The 15,117-nt window shown below is 56.3% G+C and overlaps 2 protein-coding genes and 3 pseudogenes across 4 annotated transcripts; 2 read left to right on the top strand and 3 right to left on the bottom strand.

Moving 5' to 3' along the window:
- Positions 1 to 412: 412 nt before the first annotated feature.
- LOC129528602 (neurotrophin-4-like) lies at positions 413 to 1,021 on the bottom strand (annotated as a pseudogene).
- A 3,239-nt stretch (positions 1,022 to 4,260) lies between these two features.
- LOC129528600 (choriogonadotropin subunit beta variant 2-like) lies at positions 4,261 to 5,614 on the bottom strand. 2 transcript variants are annotated; one of them, XM_055369997.2, is made up of 3 exons: positions 5,395 to 5,605; positions 4,828 to 4,995; positions 4,261 to 4,592 (listed from the first exon to the last, which is right to left on the bottom strand). In XM_055369997.2, exons 1-3 carry the CDS (start codon positions 5,401 to 5,403, stop codon positions 4,278 to 4,280), a joined length of 492 nt encoding a protein of 163 aa, XP_055225972.1. In that variant the 5' UTR covers positions 5,404 to 5,605; the 3' UTR covers positions 4,261 to 4,277. The 2 variants fall into 2 exon arrangements, 1 of the variants encoding a protein (XP_055225972.1); XR_010132194.1 differs by lacking the exon at positions 4,261 to 4,592 and having other exon boundaries at positions 4,854 to 4,995; positions 5,229 to 5,614.
- Positions 5,615 to 7,148: 1,534 nt separating this feature from the next.
- LOC109024054 (neurotrophin-4-like) lies at positions 7,149 to 7,757 on the bottom strand (annotated as a pseudogene).
- Positions 7,758 to 11,410: 3,653 nt separating this feature from the next.
- Positions 11,411 to 12,018, top strand: LOC109024052 (neurotrophin-4-like; annotated as a pseudogene).
- An 806-nt stretch (positions 12,019 to 12,824) lies between these two features.
- Positions 12,825 to 14,597, top strand: LOC101154318 (choriogonadotropin subunit beta variant 2). 2 transcript variants are annotated; one of them, XM_031004491.2, is made up of 3 exons: positions 12,825 to 13,510; positions 13,863 to 14,030; positions 14,266 to 14,597. In XM_031004491.2, the coding sequence occupies exons 1-3, from the start codon at positions 13,496 to 13,498 to the stop codon at positions 14,578 to 14,580; spliced, it is 498 nt and encodes a 165-aa protein (XP_030860351.2). In that variant the 5' UTR covers positions 12,825 to 13,495; the 3' UTR covers positions 14,581 to 14,597. The 2 variants fall into 2 exon arrangements, with proteins under 2 accessions (XP_030860351.2, XP_055225970.1); XM_055369995.2 differs by lacking the exon at positions 12,825 to 13,510 and adding an exon at positions 13,515 to 13,629.
- The last annotated feature ends 520 nt before the right edge of the window (positions 14,598 to 15,117 follow it).

Raw genomic sequence — 15,117 nt, 5'->3', positions numbered from 1 at the left:
ATGTGCCCTCCCACTCCCCAGGATGAGCAAGGTGGTGTCCTCTGTGACTGAGCAGTCAGCAGCTTAACACCAAAGGTCACCAATGATCAAATCCATGAGAGATGATCCGAGGAGTTATGTATTAGGGCTACGAAAGAGTAAACACTCAGTAAATAGTGGCTATTATCATCATCATCATCATCATCATCATGATTACTCTCAATTTCCCCCTGGAGAACTCCTATTCAACCTTCAAAACCCCATGTGGTGGCACCCATCCTGCAGAGATTGCGCTCAAATTCAGAGAGTTGTGATTTTGTGATGATTTGATGAGTTCCCCAACTGGGGTCCGTAGAGCAGCTGGGCCAACCCTGAGGTCTCTCAGCATCCAGCTCTGTTCTTTTTCTGCCTGACCAGTTCCTGGGTATAAGTCTCAGGCCCGGCCAGTCCGGCTGAGGAGTGTGCAGACACAGGTAGTGCCAATTTGAATCCATCGCCAGTCCACACGGCCCTGGGCATCAGCGGTCAATGCCCGCACATAGGACTGCTTGGCCTTGCACTCAGACACCCAGTGCCCCCCGGTCCACACCCCGGCGGCAGCCCCTCCACCTACCCCTGGGCCACCTTCTTCAGAGTTATCGGCCTCGAAGCAGGTGACAAAGAAGTGTTGGAGGAGGGAACTGCCGCCAGCTGCAGGCACCTCGCCCAACGCCTCCACCTCGAGCACAACCAAGTCCACAGCGGTCCGGGGGTCTGTCACCCAGCCAGTGACTGCATCGCACACGGCCAGCTCACCCTGATGACTCGCCGGCGAAGTATCGCTGACCCCTCGCTGGCTGCGGTTGGCCCGGGTGCCTGCTGACTCCCAAAAGGCCCCAGTCTCCAGCAGGAAGAGCAGAGGGGGCCCGGCAGCGGCACCCCTAGACAGGACCACTCGGGGGAAAAGAAGGTCCCACTTTGTAGTAGGAAAAGGGGACAATGTCAAGGGTGGGGGTTAGGACTCCATTGACACAGTGGGGAGGAAGAAAATGAGGGGGATGCAGAGGGAGCCTGGGGGAGCGGGAGCATCTCTCAGAGCACATGGAAACAGGGAAAAGGAGGCTGGGATTAGAGAAGAGGATAAACACTTCAGTGGGGACAGAAGTTTGGAACCCCAGGGGAGGCCTGCCTGCCAGGATTATGGGGAAGCCCTTGCTCTAGAAGTTTGGGGGACTCCATGTACAGGACTTGCATCACACCCAACTTGTAGATTAAGAATAAATATTCAACAACTACAGGTCAGGCACTATGGCTCACACCTGTAGTCCCAGCACTTTGGGAGGCTGAGGCGGGTGGATGACTTGAGGTCAGGAGTTCGAGAGCAGCCTGGCCAACACTGTGAAATCACATCTCTACTGATAATACCAAAATTAGCTGGGCGTGGTGCTGCGCTCCTGTAATCCCACCACTTTGGGAGGCCGAGGCGGGCGGATCATGTGGTCAGGGGATCGAGACCTTCCTGGCTAACTCGGTGAAACCCCGTCTCTACTAAAAATACAAAAACTTATCTGGGCTTGGTCGCGGGCCCCTGTAGTCCAAGCTACTTGGGAGGCTGAGACAGGAGAATGGAGTGAACCTAGGAGGGGGAGCTTGCAGTGAGCAGAGATTGCGCCACTGCACTCCAGCCTCCACGACAGAGCGAGACTCCATCGCAAAAAAAAAAGAAAGAAAAAGAAAACAGGGTGGAGACGGAGGATGACCTCCAGCTCAGGGGGTGTCCATGGTCTGGCCTTCTGTGGGGAGAAGGAAGGCCACATGATCTGTGTGGCCCAGGTGGCAGGGCCTCAGCCTTCTAAGCCGAGCTCCCCCTTCCTCCCTCTGACGTTGGCACTGGCAGTGCAGGTGGGGCGGAGGGGGGCGCGGCTTGGGGACCTGAATGGGATGAATGGGCCGAGGGGGATGTCATGTCTTCCATCCTCCTTCATCCACTGCCTCTCCCTTCCCCTCCTCCCCCCCTCCCCTCCGTCCATCTGCCTCCCATCCCAGCTAGGACCCATCACCTGGGTAGAAAAGGGGCCTCTGGAAAGGGGGCGGGGCCTTGACTCTCGGGTACCCTGCACTTGAAGAGGAACTCTGGGAAGGGGTTGTTCAGGGATTTGGCCCCTTCCCCATCTGGCTGTATAACCTTCCTGTGCTTTTCTTCCCCTAGCCGGTTGTCCCTCCCTCTCCTGAGATGTCAGGAAAGAGGGGGCCACCTGCGTCCTCCACAGGGGCCCCGAAGCCTGGGGTTCCCAGCCCCAGAGCTCCGAGGTGGAGGAGGTGCTACAGCTCTGGTGACCACTGGTTGTTTCCCAGTCTTCTCCACGCCACCCTTTCCCAGAACCACAGGCTTCCAGAATGTTGTAGGGAAACTGCAAAATCCGCGCCTCCACCAGCCTCTCCCAGCGCCACGTCAATTTCACACACAGGGAAACTGAAGCCTGCCTCTGAGGGGCAGGGTTTTACCTCCTTAGTGGCAGTTTTGAGGTGAATCAGGGTCTCCCTAGGATTCCAGGTTGTGGACTTTCTCTAAATTGTGGAATGTGGCCAGGCGTGGTGGCTTGAGTCTGTAGTCCCAGCTACTCAGGAGCCACAGCAGGAGGATTGCTTGAGCCCAGGAGTTCAAGTGCAGTGGGGAAACATAGGGAGACCTCGTCTTAAAGCAATTTGTTTGGGGCCAGGCGTGGTGTCTCACCCCTATAATCCCAGCACTCTGGGAGGCCAGGGCAGGAGTATCACTGGAGGTTGGGAGTTTGAGACCAGTCTGGCCAATGTCGTGAAACTGCATCTCTACTAAAAATACAAAAATTAGCGGGGCACGGTGGCAGGCGCTTGTAATTCCAGTTACTCAGAAGGCTGAGGCGGGAGAGTCACTTGAACCCAGGAGGCAGGCGCTACAGTGAGCCAGGATTGTGCCACTGTACTCCAGCCTGGCCAGACAGACTCAGACTCTATCTCAAAAAAAAAAAAAAAAAAAAAAAAAAAAAAAAAAATTGGGCCAGGTGCAGTGGCTCATGCCTGTAATCCCAGCACTTTGGGAGGCCGAGGCAGGCAGATCACAATGTCAGGAGATCAAGACCATCCTGCCTAACACGGGGAAACCCCGTCTCTATTAAAAAACACAACAAATTAGCCAGGCGTGGTGGCGGGCGCCTGTAGTCCCAGCTACTCCGGAGGCTGAGGCAGGAGAGTGGTGTGAACCCGGGAGGCGGAGCTTGCAGTGAGCCGAGATTGAGCCACTGCAGTCCAGCCTGGGCGACAAGTGAGACTCCCCCTCAAAAAAAAAAAAATTGATTGGAACATCCTCCAGGATGCAAGACTCTCGGTTCCTTAGAGTTCTACAGGAAGGATGGCAGAGTGCAGTTGCCCAGAGGTGAAGTCCCATCTCTGCCATTTGTTGGCTGTGTGACCGGGCACAAATCATTACTTTCTCTGATCCTGTATTTTACCATCTGTTGCTATTGAGTAATAGTAGTTGACTATTTTCTAGTTTTATTTTTTTATTTTTATTTATTTATTTTTTTTTTTTGAGACGGAGTCAGGCCCTGTCACCCAGGCTGGAGTGCAGTGGTGCGCTCTTGGCTCACTGCATCTCTGCTTCCTGGGTTCAAGCAATTGTCCTGCCTCAGTCTCCCGAGTAGCTGGGACTACAGGCGCACACCACCACACCCAGCTAATTTTTGTATTTTTTTTAGTAGAGACAGGGATTCACCATGTTGGCCAGGCTGGTCTCAAAGTCCTGAACTCAGGTGATGCACCCGCCTCGGCCTCCCAAAGTGCTGGGATTGCAGGCGTGAGCCACTGCGCCTGGCCAAACATTTTTAATTGTTATATTATTATTATTATTATTATTATTATTATTATTACTTTTTGAGATGGAGCTTTGTTTTTGTTGCCCAGGCTGAAGCGCAATGGCGGGATCTTGCTCACTGCAACCTCCGCCTCCTAGGATCAAGAGATTCTCCTGCCTAAGCCTCCCAAGTACCTGGGAGTATAGGCATGCACCACCACGCCCGACGATATTTTGTATTTTTAGTAGAGATGGGGTTTCTCCATGTTGGTCAGGCTGGTCTGGAACCCCTCACCTCAGCTGATCCACCCACCGCAGCCTCCGACAATTACAGGCGTGAGCCACCGCGCCCAGCCGTCCACCTTGTTTTCTACCAGAGTTCTGTACTGTGACTCTGTATAAAGTGGTTTGGAAGCTGGACCCACCCTGTGTGTGTGTGGTTGCCCTGAGCCCACAGAAAGACACCTCCAGAGTGCGGATTGAGAAGCCTTTATTGTGGGAGGATCGGGGTGTCTGAGGGCCCCGGGAGTCGGGATGGGCTTGGAAGGCTGGGGGGAGGGGCCTTTGAGGAAGAGGAGGCCTGGAAGCGGGGGTCATCACAGGTCAAGGGGTGGTCCTTGGGACCCCCGCAGTCAGTGGTGCTGCGGCGGCAGCGTGCACATTGACAGCTGAGAGCCACGGCGTAGGAGACCACGGGGTTCACGCCGCGCGGGCAGCCAGGGAGCCGGATGGACTCGAAGCGCACATCGCGGTAGTTGCACACCACCTGAGGCACGGGCGGCAGGACCCCCTGCAGCACGCGGGTCTGGAAGCCGTGTGAGTGGGGGAATGAGCATGTGCCTGGGGCCAGCGCCTCAGCTGAGCTCCCCGGCTGCCCCCACCGGTCTCAGACTCAGGAGTCCAGGAAGCCCTCTGTTCCTGCCCTCCCACACCCCATTCCGCAGCCCCTGACCAGAGAGGCAGACCACCCTTCCTCCCCGGCTGCCTCTGTGGGTCTGGCCCTGAGGTGGCAGCACCTGCCCCGGCTCCGGGCAGCTCACCATGGTGGGGCAGTAGCCGGCACAGATGGTGGTGTTGACGGTGATGCACACGGGGCAGCCCTCCTTCTCGACAGCCAGGGTGGCATTGATGGGGCGGCACCGTGGCCGAAGCGGCTCCTTGGATGCCCATGTCCCGCCCGTGCTCAGCAGCAGCAACAGCAGCAGCCCCTGGGGCAAGGACACTGCTTCACCCGGGTCTGAGACCGCAGCCCCGAGTCCTGGCCTTCCCATCCCGCGTGGTACACCACCCACAAAGACCCAGAGACCCTTCCCGGCATCTCCTATTCAGGACCCACCACCCCGACACCTGCCTTTCAGAGCCCACCCCACAGCCCAGAGGACCTGAGATACCCCAACATTTCAGATCCCCACCCTCAGGAACTGCCCCACCTGAAGCTTACTGGGGGTCACGCTCCTCCAGAAAGAGGCCTCCTTCCACAGCTCACACTGGTCTGCCCCTTCTCATGCCAGTGATGGCCTGGAAGGAGGTGGAAGGTGCCCAGGGGCCCTGCAGTCTTTCCTGGAACATCTCCATCTTTGGTGCCTGGAAATGTGGATGTACCCTACCTTTGACATGTCTCTCTCTTAGCGGGATATCTTCCGCAAGCACTGGGAATGTGGACATGGAAAGTAAATTGAGTCTCCGTGGGGGAGGGAGACAGGGAGTGAGGGGTGTTGGACGCGGCGCGGGAACCCGGCCGGAGTCAGCGGACCCAATGGGCTGCTCTCTCTCAGATACAGTTCCCCTTCCTCCCTCCAGGGGGCGCCACGGAACACAGGGCCCTCACTGGCCCTGGGGACTGGGTGACGTCAGGGGTGAGCCTCTTGTGATTGGCTCCCTCACCCTGCGTAAGGTCAAAGGGAAGAAAGGACAAGCCCCGACCCCAGGAGCCTTTGTGGCTCTGGCCCATTGCGCCGGCCTTCGGGCCCTCAGGGAGGCGAGGGTGCGAGAGCCTCGAGTTCGAGGCCGACCTCCTCCAAAAAAACTTTCTTTTTATCGTTCCCTATATAACAACAAACCATAAAGGGAGGACGCCTTGGTAGGAAGAAATGACATCTTCCTAAGTGTTTTTAAATTACTTCAATGTATCTTTTTTTTTTTTTGGGAGACCGAGCCTTGCTCGGTCCTCGGGGGACCTCCCTGCCTCTCAGCCATGGCGGTTGTCACCTGTGGTAAACAGAACGGCGGGAGCAAGTGGGATGTCCCACTACTCGGGCTGAGGCAGGAGAATCACAGGAACCTAGGAGGTGGAACCTCCTCGCCCAGGAGGGGCGCGGCTTCGGACTTAGCTTCTGCCCAACGAGAGAGGGCCTCCCCGTGACTGGGCTGCCAGGTTAGCCACTTGACCCTGGTGCCCCCAACGAGGGATTCAGCCCGAGCCCCACCTCTCCCTTAGGGACCTCCGCCCACTCTACCCTCAAGCCAGGGTGCCCGGAGCGCTCCCCGGAAATGCGTGTGCTTCAGGTGATTTAACTGATTATTGAATAGGCCCGCAGGAGGTGTGTCCTGCCCCCGAGGCCGCAGCCTCGGAGGACATTATCTGGACTTAGTCCCTTTCCCGCGATGCCATCAAGCTGGACAATTTTAAGGTCTGTTTCTTTCCCACTGTCGGGTATAGGTTGGCACAGGGAAGAGGGCTAGAAACCTGACTTGAGCTCCCCGCCCAGGGCTGAACTCTCCAGCATCCTGATCGCTTCTCATTCAACCTTGCTTATACTCCCCGTGTGATCGGTAGCTCTTTATCTCAAAACAGAACATTCGAAGCCAACCCCTGCCTGCTCTCACCAAGTAAGATTTCTCATTTGAACCCCAGCTCCCAGATACTTAAAGGCCTTCCGTAGACCATGTCCTCAAGGTCCCCTGGCCATCTGCTTGCATGTTCCAGTTTCTCTCCTCCCCCATGCACATCGTGAAATGTGCCCTCCCACTCCCCAGGATGAGCAAGGTGGTGTCCTCTGTGACTGAGCAGTCAGCAGCTTAACACCAAAGGTCACCAATGATCAAATCCATGAGAGATGATCCGAGGAGTTATGTATTAGGGCTACGAAAGAGTAAACACTCAGTAAATAGTGGCTATTATCATCATCATCATCATCATGATTACTCTCAATTTCCCCCTGGAGAACTCCTATTCAACCTTCAAAACCCCATGTGGTGGCACCCATCCTGCAGAGATTGCGCTCAAATTCAGAGAGTTGTGATTTTGTGATGATTTGATGAGTTCCCCAACTGGGGTCCGTAGAGCAGCTGGGCCAACCCTGAGGTCTCTCAGCATCCAGCTCTGTTCTTTTTCTGCCTGACCAGTTCCTGGGTATAAGTCTCAGGCCCGGCCAGTCCGGCTGAGGAGTGTGCAGACACAGGTAGTGCCAATTTGAATCCATCGCCAGTCCACACGGCCCTGGGCATCAGCGGTCAATGCCCGCACATAGGACTGCTTGGCCTTGCACTCAGACACCCAGTGCCCCCCGGTCCACACCCCGGCGGCAGCCCCTCCACCTACCCCTGGGCCACCTTCTTCAGAGTTATCGGCCTCGAAGCAGGTGACAAAGAAGTGTTGGAGGAGGGAACTGCCGCCAGCTGCAGGCACCTCGCCCAACGCCTCCACCTCGAGCACAACCAAGTCCACAGCGGTCCGGGGGTCTGTCACCCAGCCAGTGACTGCATCGCACACGGCCAGCTCACCCTGATGACTCGCCGGCGAAGTATCGCTGACCCCTCGCTGGCTGCGGTTGGCCCGGGTGCCTGCTGACTCCCAAAAGGCCCCAGTCTCCAGCAGGAAGAGCAGAGGGGGCCCGGCAGCGGCACCCCTAGACAGGACCACTCGGGGGAAAAGAAGGTCCCACTTTGTAGTAGGAAAAGGGGACAATGTCAAGGGTGGGGGTTAGGACTCCATTGACACAGTGGGGAGGAAGAAAATGAGGGGGATGCAGAGGGAGCCTGGGGGAGCGGGAGCATCTCTCAGAGCACATGGAAACAGGGAAAAGGAGGCTGGGATTAGAGAAGAGGATAAACACTTCAGTGGGGACAGAAGTTTGGAACCCCAGGGGAGGCCTGCCTGCCAGGATTATGGGGAAGCCCTTGCTCTAGAAGTTTGGGGGACTCCATGTACAGGACTTGCATCACACCCAACTTGTAGATTAAGAATAAATATTCAACAACTACAGGTCAGGCACTATGGCTCACACCTGTAGTCCCAGCACTTTGGGAGGCTGAGGCGGGTGGATGACTTGAGGTCAGGAGTTCGAGAGCAGCCTGGCCAACACTGTGAAATCACATCTCTACTGATAATACCAAAATTAGCTGGGCGTGATGCTGCGCTCCTGTAATCCCACCACTTTGGGAGGCCGAGGCGGGCGGATCATGTGGTCAGGGGATCGAGACCTTCCTGGCTAACTCGGTGAAACCCCGTCTCTACTAAAAATACAAAAACTTATCTGGGCTTGGTCGCGGGCCCCTGTAGTCCAAGCTACTTGGGAGGCTGAGACAGCAGAATGGAGTGAACCTAGGAGGGGGAGCTTGCAGTGAGCAGAGATTGCGCCACTGCACTCCAGCCTCCACGACAGAGCGAGACTCCATCGCAAAAAAAAAAGAAAGAAAAAGAAAACAGGGTGGAGATGGAGGATGACCTCCAGCTCAGGGGGTGTCCATGGTCTGGCCTTCTGTGGGGAGAAGGAAGGCCACATGATCTGTGTGGCCCAGGTGGCAGGGCCTCAGCCTTCTAAGCCGAGCTCCCCCTTCCTCCCTCTGACGTTGGCACTGGCAGTGCAGGTGGGGCGGAGGGGGGCGCGGCTTGGGGACCTGAATGGGATGAATGGGCCGAGGGGGATGTCATGTCTTCCATCCTCCTTCATCCACTGCCTCTCCCTTCCCCTCCTCCCCGCCTCCCCTGCGTCCATCTGCCTCCCATCCCAGCTAGGACCCATCACCTGGGTAGAAAAGGGGCCTCTGGAAAGGGGGCAGGGCCTTGACTCTCGGGTACCCTGCACTTGAAGAGGAACTCTGGGAAGGGGTTGTTCAGGGATTTGGCCCCTTCCCCATCTGGCTGTATAACCTTCCTGTGCTTTTCTTCCCCTAGCCGGTTGTCCCTCCCTCTCCTGAGATGTCAGGAAAGAGGGGGCCACCTGCGTCCTCCACAGGGGCCCCGAAGCCTGGGGTTCCCAGCCCCAGAGCTCCGAGGTGGAGGAGGTGCTACAGCTCTGGTGACCACTGGTTGTTTCCCAGTCTTCTCCACGCCACCCTTTCCCAGAACCACAGGCTTCCAGAATGTTGTAGGGAAACTGCAAAATCCGCGCCTCCACCAGCCTCTCCCAGCGCCACGTCAATTTCACACACAGGGAAACTGAAGCCTGCCTCTGAGGGGCAGCGTTTTACCTCCTTAGTGGCAGTTTTGAGGTGAATCAGGGTCTCCCTAGGATTCCAGGTTGTGGACTTTCTCTAAATTGTGGAATGTGGCCAGGCGTGGTGGCTTGAGTCTGTAGTCCCAGCTACTCAGGAGCCACAGCAGGAGGATTGCTTGAGCCCAGGAGTTCAAGTGCAGTGGGGAAACATAGGGAGACCTCGTCTTAAAGCAATTTGTTTGGGGCCAGGCGTGGTGTCTCACCCCTATAATCCCAGCACTCTGGGAGGCCAGGGCAGGAGTATCACTGGAGGTTGGGAGTTTGAGACCAGTCTGGCCAATGTCGTGAAACTGCATCTCTACTAAAAATACAAAAATTAGCGGGGCACGGTGGCAGGCGCTTGTAATTCCAGTTACTCAGAAGGCTGAGGCGGGAGAGTCACTTGAACCCAGGAGGCAGGCGCTACAGTGAGCCAGGATTGTGCCACTGTACTCCAGCCTGGCCAGACAGACTCAGACTCTATCTCAAAAAAAAAAAAAAAAAAAAAAAAAAAATTGGGCCAGGTGCAGTGGCTCATGCCTGTAATCCCAGCACTTTGGGAGGCCGAGGCAGGCAGATCACAATGTCAGGAGATCAAGACCATCCTGGCTAACACGGGGAAACCCCGTCTCTACTAAAAAACACAACAAATTAGCCAGGCGTGGTGGCGGGCGCCTGTAGTCCCAGCTACTCCGGAGGCTGAGGCAGGAGAGTGGTGTGAACCCGGGAGGCGGAGCTTGCAGTGAGCCGAGATTGAGCCACTGCAGTCCAGCCTGGGCGACAAGTGAGACTCCCCCTCAAAAAAAAAAAAATTGATTGGAACATCCTCCAGGATGCAAGACTCTCGGTTCCTTAGAGTTCTACAGGAAGGATGGCAGAGTGCAGTTGCCCAGAGGTGAAGTCCCATCTCTGCCATTTGTTGGCTGTGTGACCGGGCACAAATCATTACTTTCTCTGATCCTGTATTTTACCATCTGTTGCTATTGAGTAATAGTAGTTGACTATTTTCTATTTTTATTTTTTTTTATTTTTATTTATTTATTTATTTTTTGAGGAGTCAGGCCCTGTCACCCAGGCTGGAGTGCAGTGGTGTGCTCTTGGCTCACTGCATCTCTGCTTCCTGGGTTCAAGCGATTCTCCTGCCTCAGCCTCCCGAGTAGCTGGGACTACAGGCGCGCACCACCACACCCAGCTAATTTTTGTATTTTTTTTAGTAGAGACAGGGATTCACCATGTTGGCCAGGCTGGTCTCAAGGTCCTGACCTCAGGTGATGCACCCACCTCGGCCTCCCAAAGTGCTGGGATTGCAGGCATGAGCCACTGTGCCCGGCCGAACATTTTTTATTTTTATTTTATTATTATTATTATGTTAAGATGGAACTTTGTTTTTTTGCCCAACCTGAAGTGCAATGGCACGATCTTGGCTCAGTGCAACCTTCACCTCCTGGGATCAAACGATTCTCCTGCCTCAGCCTCCCAAGTAGCTGGCATTATAAGCATGCACCACCGCGCCCGAGGATATTTTGTATTTTTACTAGAGATGGGGTTTCTCCATGTTGGTCAGGCTGGTCTGGAACTCCACATCTCCCTTGATCCGCCCACTGCGGCCTCCGACAATGCTGGGATTACAAGTGTGAGCCACCGTGCCCGGCCTTATTTTTATTTTTATTTGTTTTTTGAGACAGAGTCTCACTGTGTTGTCCAGGCGGAAGTGCAGTGGCACGATCTTGGCTCACTGCAATCTCGGCCTCCCGGGTTCAGGCGATTCTCCTGCCTCAGCCTCCCGAGTAGCTGAGATCACAGGCGTGCAGCACCATGCCTGGCTGATTTTGGTATTATCAGTAGAGATGTGATTTCACAGTGTTGGCCAGGCTGCTCTCGAACTCCTGACCTCAAGTCATCCACCCGCCTCAGCCTCCCAAAGTGCTGGGACTACAGGTGTGAGCCATAGTGCCTGACCTGTAGTTGTTGAATATGTATTCTTAATCTACAAGTTGGGTGTGATGCAAGTCCTGTACATGGAGTCCCCCAAACTTCTAGAGCAAGGGCTTCCCCATAATCCTGGCAGGCAGGCCTCCCCTGGGGTTCCAAACTTCTGTCCCCACTGAAGTGTTTATCCTCTTCTCTAATCCCAGCCTCCTTTTCCCTGTCTCCATGTGCTCTGAGAGATGCTCTGAGAGATGCTCCCGCTCCCCCAGGCTCCCTCTGCATCCCCCTCATTTTCTTCCTCCCCACTGTGTCAATGGAGTCCTAACCCCCACCCTTGACATTGTCCCCTTTTCCTACTACAAAGTGGGACCTTCTTTTCCCCCGAGTGGTCCTGTCTAGGGGTGCTGCTGCCGGGCCCCCTCTGCTCTTCCTGCTGGAGACTGGGGCCTTTCGGGAGTCAGCAGGCTCCCAGGCCAACCTCAGCCAGGGTGGGGTGAGCAATACTTCACCGGCGAGTCATCAGGGTGAGCTGGCCGTGTGCGATGCAGTCACTGGCTGGGTGACAGACCCCCGGACCGCTGTGGACTTGGTTGTGCTCGAGGTGGAGGCGTTGGGCGAGGTGCCTGCAGCTGGCGGCAGTTCCCTCCGCCAACACTTCTTTCTCACCTGCTTCGAGGCCGATAACTCTGAAGAAGGTGGCCCAGGGGTAGGTGGAGGGGCTGCCGCCGGGGTGTGGACCGGAGGCACTGGGTGTCTGAGTGCAAGGCCAAGCAGTCCTATGTGCGGGCATTGACCGCTGATGCCCAGGGCCGTGTGGACTGGCGATGGATTCAAATTGGCACTACCTGTGTCTGTACACTCCTCAGCCGGACTGGCCGGGCCTGAGACTTATACCCAGGAACTGGTCAGGCAGAAAAAGAATAGAGCTGGATGCTGAGAGACCTCAGGGTTGGCCCAGCTGCTCTATAGACCCCAGTTGGGGAACTCATCAAATCATTACAAAATCACAACTCTCTGAATTTGAGCGCAATCACTGCAGGATGGGTGCCACCGCATGGGGTTTTGAAGGTTGAATAGGAGTCCTCCTGGGGGAACTTGAGGATAATCATGATGATGTTGATAATAATAATAGCCACTATTTACTGGGTGTTTACTCTTTCGTAGCCCTAATACATAACTCCTCAGATCAACTCTCATGGATTTGATCATTGGTGACCTTTGGTGTTAAGCTGCTGACTGCTCAGTCACAGAGGACACCACCTTGCTCATCCTGGGGAGTGGGAAGGCACATTTCACGATGTGCATGGGGGAGGAGAGAAACTGGAACATGCAAGCAGATGGCCAGGGGACCTTGAGGACATGGTCTACGGAAGGCCTTTAAGTATCTGGGAGCTGGGGTTCAAATGAGAAATCTTACTTGGTGAGAGCAGGCAGGGGTTGGCTTCGAATGTTCTGTTTTGAGATAAAGAGCTACCGATCACACGGGGAGTATAAGCAAGGTTGAATGAGAAGCGATCAGGATGCTGGAGAGTTCAGCCCTGGGCGGGGAGCTCAAGTCAGGTTTCTAGCCCTCTTCCCTGTGCCAACCTATACCCGACAGTGGGAAAGAAACAGACCTTAAAATTGTCCAGCTTGATGGCATCGCGGGAAAGGGACTAAGTCCAGATAATGTCCTCCGAGGCTGCGGCCTCGGGGGCAGGACACACCTCCTGCGGGCCTATTCAATAATCAGTTAAATCACCTGAAGCACACGCATTTCCGGGGAGCGCTCCGGGCACCCTGGCTTGAGGGTAGAGTGGGCGGAGGTCCCTAAGGGAGAGGTGGGGCTCGGGCTGAATCCCTCGTTGGGGGCACCAGGGTCAAGTGGCTAACCTGGCAGCCCAGTCACGGGGAGGCCCTCTCTCATTGGGCAGAAGCTAAGTCCGAAGCCGCGCCCCTCCTGGGAGGTTGGACTGTGGTGCAGGAAAGCCTCAAGTAGAGGAGGGTTGAGGCTTCAATCCAGCACTTTGCTCGGGTCACGGCCTCCTCCTGGCTTCCAAGACCCCACCATAGGCAGAGGCAGGCCTTCCTACACCCTACTCCCTGTGCCTCCAGCCTCGACTACTTCCTAGCACTCCACGACTGAGTCTCTGAGGTCACTTCACCGTGGTCTCTGCCTCACCCTTGGCGCTGGAGCATTGAGAGGAGAGGGCTGGGGCGCTCTGCTGAGCCACTCCTGCGCCCCCCTGGCCTTGTCTACGTCTTGCCCCCCGAAGGGTTAGTGTCGAGCTCACCCCAGCATCCTACAACCTCCTGGTGGCCTTCCCGCCCCTACAACCCCGAGGTATAAAGCCAGGTACACGAGGCAGTGGACGAACCAAGGATGGAGATGTTCCAGGTAAGACTGCAGGGCCCCTGGGCACCTTCCACCTCCTTCCAGGCCATCACTGGCATGAGAAGGGGCAGACCAGTGTGAGCTCTGGAAGGAGGCCTCTTTCTGGAGGAGCGTGAACCCCAGTAGGCTACACGTGGGGCAGTTCCTGAGGGTGGGGATCTGAACTGTTGGGGTATCTCAGGTCCCTCGGGCTGTGGGGTGGGCTCTGAAAGGCAGGTGTCCGGGTCGTGGGTCCTGAATAGGAGATGCTGGGAAGGGTCTCTGGGTCTTTGTGGGTGGTGTACCACGCGGGATGGGAAGGCCAGGGCTCAGGGCTGTGGTCTCAGACCCGGGTGAAGCAGTGTCCTTGTCCCAGGGGCTGCTGCTGTTGCTGCTGCTGAGCATGGGCGGGACATGGGCATCCAAGGAGCCGCTTCGGCCACGGTGCCGCCCCATCAATGCCACCCTGGCTGTCGAGAAGGAGGGCTGCCCCGTGTGCATCACCGTCAACACCACCATCTGTGCCGGCTACTGCCCCACCATGGTGAGCTGCCCGGGGCCGGGGCAGGTGCTGCCACCTCAGGGCCAGACCCACAGAGGCAGCCGGGGAGGAAGGGTGGTCTGCCTCTCTGGTCAGGGGCTGCGGAATGGGGTGTGGGAGGGCAGGAACAGAGGGCTTCCTGGACTCCTGAGTCTGAGACCTGTGGGGGCAGCTGGGGAGCTCAGCTGAGGCGCTGGCCCCAGGCACATGCTCATTCCCCCACTCACACGGCTTCCAGACCCGCGTGCTGCAGGGGGTCCTGCCGGCCCTGCCTCAGGTGGTGTGCAACTACCGCGATGTGCGCTTCGAGTCCATCCGGCTCCCTGGCTGCCCGCGCGGCGTGAATCCCGTGGTCTCCTACGCCGTGGCTCTCAGCTGTCAATGTGCACTCTGCCGCCGCAGCACCACTGACTGCGGGGGTCCCAAGGACCACCCCTTGACCTGTGATGACCCCCGCTTCCAGGCCTCCTCTTCCTCAAAGGCCCCTCCCCCCAGCCTTCCAAGCCCATCCCGACTCCCGGGGCCCTCAGACACCCCGATCCTCCCACAATAAAGGCTTCTCAATCCGCACTCTGGAGGTGTCTTTCTGTGGGCTCAGGGCAACCACACACACACAGGGTGGGTCCAGCTTCCAAACCATTTTATACAGAGTCACAGTACAGAACTCTGGTAGAAAACAGGGTGGACGGCTGGGCGCGGTGGCTCACGCCTGTAATTGTCGGAGGCTGCGGTGGGTGGATCAGCTGAGGTGAGGGGTTCCAGACCAGCCTGACCAACATGGAGAAACCCCATCTCTACTAAAAATACAAAATGTCGTCGGGCGTGGTAGTGCATGCCTATACTCCCAGGTACTTGGGAGGCTTAGGCAGGAGAATCTCTTGATCCTAGGAGGCGGAGGTTGCAGTGAGCCAAGATCCCGCCACAGCGCTTCAGCCTGGGCAACAAAAACAAAGCTCCATCTCAAAAAGTAATAATAATAATAATAATAATAATATAAAAATTAAAAATGTTCGGCCAGGCGCAGTGGCTCATGCCTGCAATCCCAGCACTTTGGGAGGCCGAGGCGGGTGCATCACCTGAGTTCAGGACT

The sequence above is a fragment of the Gorilla gorilla genome, chromosome 20 (assembly GCF_029281585.2).
Source record: "Gorilla gorilla gorilla isolate KB3781 chromosome 20, NHGRI_mGorGor1-v2.1_pri, whole genome shotgun sequence".
In the NCBI taxonomy this organism is placed as follows: Eukaryota; Metazoa; Chordata; class Mammalia; order Primates; family Hominidae; genus Gorilla; species Gorilla gorilla.
This window is presented reverse-complemented; position numbering and strand designations above follow the sequence as displayed.